Here is a 12,037-nt window from a genome sequence, read left to right as displayed (position 1 = left end):
TTTAGCTTTAGCAGCCTGCGGCAAAAAAGTGCTCTTGCCCCCAGTGACATCCTTAATGATTTCATCTAGGGTGGCCCCAAATAGGCGATTCCCCTGAAAGGGGAGATTCGCCAAGGCTTTTTTGGAGCCTAGATCCGCCGACCAGCATTTTAACCACAGTACACGCCTGAGGACTACCGCTGACATCGATGCATGCCCTAACAAGGGGGTGGCATCCAGGGCTGCGTCACAGACGAACTGCAGTCCTTGTATAATTTGTTCCATCAAATCAGATGCTGCCTGGGGGATACCTTTCCCCTTTAGGTCATGGCGTAACAATTTTGCCCATTCCGTTAATGTTTGTGAAACTAAACCAATGACAATCACTGGTCTAAAGGCTGACCCTATCAGGGAAAAAATAGTGCGGGACTCCGCTTCCATTTTCCGATCCACCGGATCCTTAAAGGACGGATCGTCCTCCAACGGGATAACAGTGGCTTTATTCAGTCTGGAAATAGGTGGATCCACCACTGGTGGTACCGTCCATTTCTTAATGAGGGATTCCTCAAACAGATAGCGTCTAGCAATGCGCTTGGAAACAGTAAGGGTACGTTTTGGATGATCCCATTCCTCTTTAATTTTATTACCAAAACATTTGGGTAAGGGAAAAACCTTCGCCGTCTTGGTAGGTTTACTAGTACCAAAGGGAATTTCCATCTCGGTTACTTCTGCCGGTAAAACCTCAAGTCTTAAGGTTTCCCGGACCGACACAACTAGTGCGTCCACCAATGCTTCTTCTTGTGCTATGGCGGAGGCAGGAACGTCGTCCTCACTGTCTGAGGGAACTTTACCTGAGACAACAGCCCCTGCAGAGGGACCTGCAGCTGCAATGACCATCTCAGAATCTGAAGTATCAGATGAAATAGGGGTAGGCGGGGGTCGCTTTCTTGACCCCCGTCCCTGACAGGCCATCTCCACCCGGGATACCAAAGACTCCTAAACTGCTGTAAATGCATCAATATTCTGTGAACTGGAGGGTCCTGAGGCCACCTCGAGGGGATCAGGTGGGGGTACCTGTGTGGCAGGGTCCATGATTATTCCAGACACTTGCCGGAAAAAAATAATTTGCAAAAAAAAAAAAAAAAAAAACTTTTTTTTTTTTTCTTTAGACCCCCAGCGCCACAGCGCCCCTCAGTGTTACCTGCTTTAGGACCCCTACAGACAGAGAGAGAGAGACCCCAAGGCTCACCACTTGATGCTCAGAAGTTTCAATACAACCTGTTTCAGCACTGTCTATTACAGACAGGAAGTCTTTGGCTTGCTTTCCTGGGTAAAAGGAGGCGGCTCCGCCCCTTTACACGCCTTCCGGCGCCTCCCCATAGCTCCTCGAGGTGTTTGGTCACCTCAAACATGGCCGCCCCCATGCTGGAGACACGAGGCTACGCCAATATGGTGGCCTCGTGCGATCTGCAAGACAATGGCGGCGGCCTGTGTAGGATAGTGGCGGCTAGCAGCGGCCTGCGGGATGTATGTATTCGGCCTAGCGGCCCGCGGGAGTGCCTCGGCCCCACAAACTTCACCATGAATGGTGATAAGCCTGGCCGGCGGTACAGGACCCTGGCGGGCCGCATGCGGTCCGTGGGCTGTCGGGAGACTGTGCAGCCCGTGGAAGTGACCGGTTGCTGGAGGAATGGCGATCTGGACTGCAGTAACTCAGTCATAGGCATCGGCCTGTGTACACACTCTGACAGGTAGGATACCTTTTACTTCAATAGTAATGCCTTTTAGTACTGCCACTGACTTCAGTCACCCTTACAGTCTTACAATGACTTTAGATAGTCCGCTCCCAAACCAAGCCTCCTGGTTTCTATTCACAAAAAATCACACTCAAATTGGGGGATCTGTGACCTGTTATAGGATAGAGGGGAGACCCATCCTACCATCCCAGAGAGGGGCCCGCGTCCACCACAAACCCGACAGGGGGAGAGGGGGAACATTCTACTCACCATACCGGAACCAGGCGGGCGCCAACTCCTGACAGAACCCCTCTCCACCGGGGTGGGGGGGCTGTCGACCAATACGGACGCCGTGACTCTGTTGGTCATTGGCGTCCAGGCGAGACGTTTAACTCGCAGGGTCAGTCCCCATCCAGTGGGACTATGTCGCGGCCGACCCAGCGCGGAGCTATGGGCTGCACGCGCTCGTAGGCTGAACTAGGGTGACCACTGGATCTCAACATCCAGCCCGTCGCCCAGTTCCAGCGTGCTTGCTTGAAGATTCCCAGGGACACTGGAGAAAAAAAGCTGTCTAAAAAAAAAAATCCTGCCAGGACCGAAGATCCTAGCAAGGCATCTAGGTCCTTACTCCTAACTAGACAGAAAAAAACTGATTTGCTGTAGCAGAGAGAGAGAGAGGATATACCCTCTGGGACTGCCCCTAAGGTGTGGCCAGAACGTTTTCTTTCCTGTCTAGTCCTACTCCTGTAGAGGGCAGTATAACCCGAGTTGATATTAATCAAGGAGGACTACGTCTGTCAATGAGCGACAGAGAAACACTTTTTTGAATTAAAAAATAAGACAACAGTAAAGTTAACCCAACTTTATATAATGTGAAAGATAATGTTATGCTGAGTAAATTGATACCCAACATGTCAGGCTTCAAAATTGTGCACGCTCTTGGAATGGCGACAAACACTGGTACTTAAAAATCTCCATAGGCAAGGATTTAAAAATCTCTACCAGGTTACCAGTTTAGAGTTATAGAGGAGGTCTAGGGCCACAAATATTGCTCGCGCTCTAACGATCGTGGCGATACGTCACGTGTGGTTTTAGAGGGGGGGGGGAGAGGGAGGGGAAGGAGAGGGAGGGGAAGGAGAGGGAGGGGGGAGAGGGAGGGGAAGGAGAGGGAGGGGAAGGAGAGGGGGGGGGAGGAGAAGGAAGAGTGGGGATGGGAGAGGGGGGGAGGGAGAGTGGGGATGGGAGATGATGGACACATTGAAATATGTATGTAGCACCCTCCTAGTTAGGTAGGTGCTAGGTAAATGCATCTATGCTCCTTCTGCTTATCAGGGGAGTCTGATCTATTAGGTTGCCTGTCACATGTTTCCAAGTGTGATTCACTGGGTCTGAGGGAGTGTCCCCACTGTATCCAATGAGGGAGCTTGTTGGACAGTGGAGAAAACCCAGCCAGTGACACATTAGCTTTTATGGGAGTCCCAGTGGGAGGGCATTCTTGTAATGCATCCTGGGATTGCTCATCAAAGCGGAGGGGGCATTTGACAGGGCGTCTTTGGTGGGAAGCAGAGTCCCAGGAGGAGGTGGACGGCTGTCTCTACTCCTGCAGAGTGTGAGGAAGGTGGTCTTAGGCGATCAGCCTAGTGAACCAGGTGTGGAGCTGAACTGCAGCGGATCCGGTGTAACTGACAGTGGAGCTGCTGGCAGAGTCTCTTGGGAAAAACAGTGTCCATGAGTACTGAGGGACCTGCCAAAGGGTCTGCCCAGGAAGGGGGACCACTCCAGTGAAGTCAGGGGATCAAGGAGCTAGCTCACACGGAGAGTTTTACAGTAACGGGGGTGCCATGTAGAAAGCCCTGAAGAATAGGAACAAATAGGGTGCCAGGAAGGGCCCTGAAGAGTGTTCTACAGTACAGCTTATCTAAAGCGGTTCATTAATTACTACTTCATCTCTAGTGACAAGGTGAAGCAGCGGCCCTGTCACACTCAGTTACTTCTAGACTCCCCAGCAGATTGTGCATAGTTTATTCAAGTTGGAGTATCCCACTCGTTCCCTTCTCCTATCCAAGTTCTCAATAAAACCACAAAAACCAAAACTCCTAGACTGTTTCTTGACTGAGCCAGGCACTTTGAAGTTGCTTAACTATTGTACTGTTGCTATGGGTAACCCAGGGGAACCAGCAGCTCCCAAGGGAGCAGTGCTACATGTAATATAAATATTTGTACATTAACTGAACCAAGCACCCCTGGCGACCTCTCATTCTGCTGCTTCTGCATGTCTTGACTGACGATTCCCCATAAATATGAAATTCTGACAAGACAAGCAGAAGAGTAACCAGAGCAGGGAGGGAATTGGTAGAGTATCACTTCAGGACATCATGTCTTCCCCATGTGGCTGTTAACGTAAGTATAATTTAACACACATCCTGTCACACAATTCACCTAAAATGAACCTAATCAGTTTAAGTGCAAGTCTTCTTTTGAAAAGAAGCAATTCCCCTTGTGTGGACTATACTCCGCTTTGCACAGGGCAGAAATATTTATGCACTCATCCACAGAAGAAAAGAACTTGAGGCAAAAAGGTTTGGGGACTGCTCAGTACAGTTTACAACCAGCAGCTTGATGTCTAACTTAAAAGCTAAGCTACTTATGGATGGCAAGTATGAATCGTGCAATACTGAGCAAACTACTATCTACAGAAGGCTGCAGAGTCTATTCAAGGCAAATGATAAATGACCTTACAGCTGCCTGTCCTTATTTCAACATTGTAACCAGATATCAGCAAACCTGCTTAGCAGATTTTTAAGTTCACTCTCACCATTGTCATAATAATGTAGAAAGGACCAACTACATGAAAGAGGCCATTTAAGGTCAGTACAGTAACTCAAATATAAGAGCAGGCAATGTGCAGACTAACAAAAGCTTCAAAGCTCAGACTAAACTCTGCCATTGACGGTTTGAATCTCGGCTGGTTCAGCCACGAATTGAACCATGTATGGGCAGGCTGAATCAGATAAATGCATAATGCATGTAGTGTGAAACGGTACCTTCAGTTTCAGTGGCTATGAAACCTGTGTGGAATAAAGACAGCGCCAGCCATAGTGAGCCATGACTACACATACAAGTGAAGCTTCTTTCTTAAGCTAATGCTTATTCTCCTTTTTGTCTGTAAAATGTAAATACAGCTTTACCAAACTTGATCGATCAACTTGGGAACGACCAGCCTGTTGAATTTTCATGCTATTGTAGCTGCTAGCAATATTCACTGTGCATTCAATGCATTCAAAAGGCATACAGGGAAACCTAACAATCTTACAAAATTACTGACTGACTGTATTTCGACAGGTGATTGTCTCAGAGAATGACAAGCGGTGGAAAGACTTTGTACAACACTACGTTAAAGTCAACAGTGGGGCTTGTGCAGTGCGTAGGGATCTTTACTCTTACCCATTGAAGAGAAATGGGTCAATACCTGCTGACCGGGAGATATAACAGGATGGTAAAGCCTCCGCCTCTTTGTGTGTTAATGAACCCAGATAATCCCTATTCAAAAAGGATTAGATTCGCTTGCTTTTTTTTATGGGTTAGTTATGGGCTTCATTATGGGTTCAACCCTAAAGTAGGTAACATGTACAGATTTAGCACAACATTATTGGAATCTCCTTGTATAAATACTGTATGGAATATAGCGGCCGGTAATTAAAAGTAAGGAACTGGCAGTTGAGAAAATATTGTAGTAATTATCAGCCCATAAAAAAAAAGATTCTACTTTTCAGCACCTTCAGAGCATACAAATTAATGAAAGATGGTTGGTTGCTATTGGTTATTGAACGTTAGTAGGTTCAAAAGGGCCAAACAATAAGTATACCTAAGCATGATTGTATTAAGATTCAATTTAAGGACAAGGAGGCTTTCAAAATGTAGTAAATAGTCACAGCTAAAAAAAAAACCTTTGGTATTGTGTGAGTCCAAGCACAGAACTTGATTACGGTAGAACATTTTTCATATGGCCTTGGCCCATTTATTTACCACCTAAATACAATTGAAATGTAGAACCCCAATAATAAATAACAATGCTTCCAACTAAGCAATTCGTTGTGACCTTCCAGGTATGTTGGGGCAAATGTTGGAGTTCCAGGCATATCAGATTCCTATGGTCTTCACTTAGAAGCAGATGGCTTTATATGTATGACTATCTAGTTTTCTCAGAAACCATAATATATTCTTCAGCACTACAGTTATTTAAATGACATTACCAAAGCAAACTGCTTGTTGAGTTTCATCTGCTCTGCAAGCACAGTGACATTGTGGAATAAGTGAGGTTGCATATGACTCCACATATGTGGGAACCACCAGAATTCTTTCCTGTGCGTGAGCAGCATGTCATCCCCCTCATCTTCTTCATCTGTGCCTAAAAATATAAATAAATAAAAATTATATAATAATCGCCACCATATACCTACACAAATGATGCCACATTCAAATCTCCTCCAATTTTTTTTCTTCAGTCTCCTTCCTTTTTGTTTTTTCATTTTCGATTTCGCTACTATTATTTTTTTTTAGCTGACAGAACACTTATCGCCAGCCAAAAGGCAGTTATCTAACGTCTCATGATTACCCTTCCATTCTTCATTACTTTGCTTTTAGCAAGTACTCAATTCATCCCTCATTGTCTTATTAAAAAAATGTGAATCATTTCTACAATTCTTAAATGGCTCCATCAGGCAGAATGTTTACTATGTATACCAATGTTTCCTTTAACAAGTAGTTTGCCATATAGAGCCAGCCACAAATCCCAGCATTCCATAGGTCCAATGTGCACTACACCAGGGTTACTAACATTCCAGGCAAGGGCATAGTTTATAGCTACTGGACCCCACTGAATGGCTTCATAAGATCCTCATCAATACTCTGATCATTATCAAACATGTTTACCTACAAAAATATACAAATGTGAAATGCAAAAAGTAATGATGTGCAGGAGCACTTTCGGCTGTCAAACGTTATTCAAAATGACTTAGGCCCCTTTCACACGGTCTGCATTCCGTTGCGGTCCGTGCTCTGCTCAGCGGGGATCGATCCGCCGATCCCCGCTGAGCCGGTGGATTGACAGCTCCGTCTCCGCACTGTGTGCGGAGAGGGAGGTGTCAGAGCCCCGCTGCTCTCTATGGGGAATCGGATGAGAGCGGACCGCGTGTGCGCTCTCATCCGATCCCATCTGATCCGATCCCCAGGACGGATGGAAAATAGGGTTTCCATCCTTCCGGATTTAACGGACAGGATCGGATGCGGATGGCAGCGGGTGTCAGCAGACATGTCACCGCTGACATCCGCTGCTCCATAGGGCTGAATGGGGCATCCGATCAGATCCGCCTAAAAAGCTGACAGGCGGTTCTGATCGGAACGCCCGTGTGAAAGAGCCCTTAGGCCCCTTTCACACGGTCCGCATTCCGTTGCGGACCGTACTCTGCTCAGCGGGGATCGATCCACCGATCCCCGCTGAGCCGGTCAGATGACAGCTCCATCTCCGCACTGTGTGTGGAGGGGGAGGTGTCAGAGCCCCGCTGCTCTCTATGGGGAATCGGATGAGAGCGGACTGCCTGTCCGCTCTCATCCGATCCCAGGAAGGATGGAAAATAGGGTTTCCATCCATCCGGATTTCACGGACAGGATCGGATGCGGATGGCAGCGGGTGTCAGCGGACATATCACCGCTGACATCCGCTGCTCCATAGGGCTGAATGGGGCATCCGATCAGATCCGCCTAAAAAACTGACAGGCGGATCTGATCAGAACGCCCGTGTGAAAAAGCCCTTAATCTTTCAGCACAAACTCCAACAAAACAATACTGTGTTCACAGAGTGGCAACCCACCGTTTACCATAAAATCCAGACTGCCAATATTAGATGATCTTACAGGCTTTTCTGCCATGTTAAGATTTATTAGCTGTCAAAAGTTCTAATTTTTAACATTCAAATTGAAAGTGTCAAAGATACATGCTCTGACTTATAACCTTTATATTATAAAAAACATTTTCAAGAAATGACTTACCTGTATGGTAGAACTTTCCCGAAAAGCCCAAGTTGAAAGTGAAGTTTGGTACTAGTGTTCTTAGCTTGCTCTGGGTATTTAGCAGCGCCTATGAAAAAAACAGAAAGTGATGTCAGCATTTTAGAGAGCAGCCAAGATCTCCCCCTACATTTGTCAAAGGGTTGATTTATCAAAAAGTATGACACCCCAATAGTTGACCCATGATCAGGATTGCCTAATTACATGCATAATCTGCACACCAAGAAAATAGTGCTTTACAACGATGTTTTGCTGGACAGGAATACTGACAAACTAGGAGACAACCCAAAGTCCTAGTATGGCTGAGCTACTGGTAGGAAGTCTTTTTGTGTTAACTTTTTTTTTAATAATCAACCTGTACTGCCGATTCCACAAATACAAGTCTCATGCAAGACCACCTACTGTCCATTCATGGCTACTACCCTCATGTATCCGGTCTGCAGAACACAAGCACTATGATGATGCTACACTTTAACTTTTCCGAGGTAGGAAGCTACCCAGCTTAAAAAGCTTGATTTCAGTAAAAGTAAGACAACAGATGGAGGTGTTAGGAGCAAACCTTATAAACTAGAATTGAATCTCGGAAGAGCAAATGAGACCATAAAACTGCAGCAGCTTAAATGTTTTTCTGACAGAACAAGGTTAATAAAATGATAATGCAGTTTACTCAAGTATGGAAATCACTTAACATAACCATCTAAAAACGGAAAGGTTTTTTTTTTTTTACCCTAGGCTTTAAATTCTCAAATCAAAGTAGAGACCACCCACGTCTATAATGCAACAAAAATAAACAATGGTTTTATATATTCTGAGGAGGCACAAGACCAAAATTGTATGCTTCAAAGATCTGCAGGTAATGCATAAGACTGCATATTTATTAGGAAAACTATTTCTTAGGACTAATTCACATCGTAACACGGTTTCTAGTTTGCGCTTTGGAGAACATGCTCCGATTACACTGTTCATACCCTAACTTTATTGGTGTGTTTGGGTTTATTCACCACGGCTCATTGTAATGGGATGTAGTTGATCATGAGACATGGTGGTGAAACTGTTGTGAGCTGAACATATAGGACATAACGAAATTTGCCTTGTCCATACGTTGAGGCTTGACTAAGCATGGCTGCCCAGAGCAGCCCAACGCACCTGGAGTGAACAGGCCATCAATCTGCAATGGAAATTAATGCTAGAATCCTACTAGTTTCTACTTCCTAGCAGCAAATTCATACTCCCTCCATCAGGTCCTAGATAACCTGAATGGACAGAGGAAAAACATGCGGATTTAAACCTTTCTGGTTTTCAGAGCACTGGATGTAACTGCCAATGTACATTAAAGCGGAGTTCCACCTAAAACCAAAAATAAAACATAAAAATACCCCCGGGACAGTCAGGGCTAGTGCATTCCACAATGGATAGCCTCTGAACTGTCCCGGGTTGCACTTACCTGCAAGAAGAAATACTTACCTTGAAAAGGTCTTGTCCAGCGCTGCCTTCTCAGGTGTGGGCAGCTTGAAGCCAGCGCGATCCTCTTCCATCTTCTTCGGTCCCACCGTCACTTCCGGGGGGCTGAAGCGTGATCCCTGCACAGCATCTGGGCATGCCCAGAAGCGGTTTAGCAAGGTATGATGGCGCCTGCACGGGAACCGACGTCGGGGCCGGTGCAGGCGCATTGATTCCTGGGAGCGATGACGTTCAGCTCCCAGGAATCATTGCAAGCCAGGAAGCGACGACTCGCCCTGGCCGCCGAGGGGAGGAAGAGGAAGTAAGGTAAGTATATTATTTGCTAAACAAGGTAAGTAAAAAAAAAAAAAATTGCGATTATCCATTTGTTTTTCAGGTGACCCCGGGCATGAAGATGGACAGAACTTGCATTTTAGGGTGGAACTCCGCTTTAAGCAGTTGTAGGGCTCACCACCTTTCAAAATTTCACCTACACTTTTTTTATTTTATTTCAATAGAGGTGGGCAGTGAGATAGTACAGTTCTGTGCAAAATAAATATTTGAGCATGTGTAAAAAAAAAAAAAAAAAAAAAACAAAAAACTCTGAAGAGGATGCTTTTAAAAATAATGCATTGAATAGTTTTTCTTTATCAATTATCGTATATACTCGAGTATAAGCCCGCTCAGCTTATACTCGAGTCACGGTCTCACTTACCTTTTCCCGGGCCAGTGCGCATGCGCCGCCGCCTCTCGGGGAAAGTCTGTACATGTTCGGCTATTCCCGGGAAGACGGCACATGTGCAGTGACGTGTTGGCGCCGGGCGGCGCCATTTTTAAATGCAAGGTGGAAAGGCAAGTGAGACTCCTCCGCAGCACTGCAGGTAAAGGTAAGCGAGACTCCTGTACCATGCCCGCAACACTGCATCACCTGTACCATCGGTGCCATGCCTGTACCATCTGTGCCATGCCTAAACCATCTCCTGTACCATGCCCACAGCCCTGCATCTCCTGTACCATGTCCGCAGCCCCTGCACCATGCCCGCAGCCCCTGCACCATGCCCGCAGCCCCTGCACCATGCCCGCAGTCCGTTTTGGGTCTCGTGGGGGTCCAGTTGGGTAAAGTAGCTGCTGCATTTCCCTCCCTAGGCTTATACTTGAGAGTCAATAGATTTTCCCAGTTTTTTGTGGTAAAATTAGGTGCCTCGACTTATATTCGGGTCGGCTTGTACTCGAGTATATACGGTAACCTACAAAGTACATAAACAGAAAAAAATGAAATGTAATGTGTATCCTTTGCCTTAAAAACTGAATAATTTTCTGCTGGGTCCACTTGTATACAAAGTTTAAGGAACTCGGTAGGTAGGATGTTCCTAGGGTCTTGAAGAACTAACCACAGTTCTTTTGTGTATTTAGGTTGTCCCAGTTACTTCTGTGTCTTCAAGTAATCCTAAAAAAAAACCAATGATGTTAAATCAGGTGAATCATACTATCTCTTCCAGGAACCCCTTATTCTTTTTTGCTAAAGACAGTGCTTTAGGACTTTGGCTAAGATTCAGAAGACTACCTGGCTTGTTTCTTCAGGAGGATAACAAATGATCCTTAAAATATACTTAGGCCTAATATAGTGTATATAATCTGAAAGATTGTGGTACAAAACCCTTAACCTTAGACAGATCCAGAAGGTGTGCTAAAAAATTCCCCCATCCAAACAGCCAAAAGTTTTCTTCTAAAGAGTAGGTATACAACAGAAATGTAAAGTATTGTCTAGATTAGACATCTACTAACTTCACTTAGTTGTTCCCCAAATCTCCTTCTCCCCTAGCTGTGGGGTCGAACCATGAGATACTAAAAAACTGGATTTTTGTCTTACCATAAAATCCTTTTCTCTGAGGTTCACTGGCAGACACAGCTTCAAGCCTTCAGACCATTGGGGCCTATGCTCTTGCTCTCCAGAATTAGGACTTTGCAGAAACCTTTTTGGTTACACCCCTGAGGCAGTCACAGAGGGTATACCACCACTTTCTGCTGTAGGACTTCCAGTTTGTAACAAGCAGTGTCAGAAGAACAAATAACTCAACCCCAAAAGAGGGGCTGGTCCTGTGTCTGTCAGTAAACCTCAGAGAAAAAGATTTTACGGTAAGACAAAATTCCAGTTTTCTCTTTCGTTCACTGACAGGCAGCTTCAATTCTTCAGACCATTGGTATGTCCCAAAGCAGTGTCAACATGAGGGGTGGGAAAACACAGCAAACGCAGAATTCCCAACAAGGCTAAACATAGCTAACTCTGTATGCAGAAGCAGATCATCCAGGTAGCCCAGTACTGCGATCCCCTTCTGTCATAACAAGGCCAGAACTGGGGCCAAAACCTTGGTGAACACTCGAGGAGCTGAGGCGAGATCAAAGGGCAACGCCATGAATCGAAAGTGCTCCTTGCCCACGGCAAAATGAAGAAAATGCTGATGCCTGACATATATTGGTATAGGAAGGTAAGCGTCCTTGAGATCGATAAAAGCCAGCAGATCTCCTTGATAAAGGAAAGCTACAGCACAAAGTGGTTCAGAGCCTTGAGATCCAAAATCGGACGAACTCTGCCTTCCTTCCTGGGAACTGAACAGATTTGAATAAGAACCCTGGAAAAATTCAGACTCTGGAACTGGCACAACAACTCCTTGTGCTAACCGGTCCTGCACTGCTCCGTAAAGGCCCTGTAGCTGACCTGGAGTCAGGCGTACGTTCGAAGGAAAGAACCTTGCCAGAGGCATGGACCGAAACTCGATCTTGTAACCAAACCAGTTCATGGACCTATTTATCCTGAAT

General features: G+C 45.7%; 1 protein-coding gene across 2 annotated transcripts in view; it reads right to left on the bottom strand.

Annotated features, from left to right (window-relative positions):
- NDST2 (N-deacetylase and N-sulfotransferase 2) overlaps window positions 1-12,037 on the bottom strand; it is a 396,550-nt gene that overhangs the window by 134,423 nt on the left and 250,090 nt on the right. For both annotated transcript variants that reach the window (XM_082267466.1, XM_082267467.1), the window contains 2 exons: window positions 7,763-7,850; window positions 5,969-6,123 (listed from right to left, as the gene is read on the bottom strand). In XM_082267466.1, coding sequence (XP_082123592.1) covers window positions 5,969-6,123; window positions 7,763-7,850 — 243 coding nt within the window. The remainder of the gene's footprint in view (window positions 1-5,968; window positions 6,124-7,762; window positions 7,851-12,037) is intronic.

This window comes from Pelophylax lessonae, assembly GCF_965119305.1.
Source record: "Pelophylax lessonae genome assembly, chromosome: 9".
Taxonomy (NCBI): Eukaryota; Metazoa; Chordata; class Amphibia; order Anura; family Ranidae; genus Pelophylax; species Pelophylax lessonae.
The sequence above is the reverse complement of the archived record's forward strand: the minus strand, read 5'-3'. Positions and strand labels throughout refer to the sequence as shown.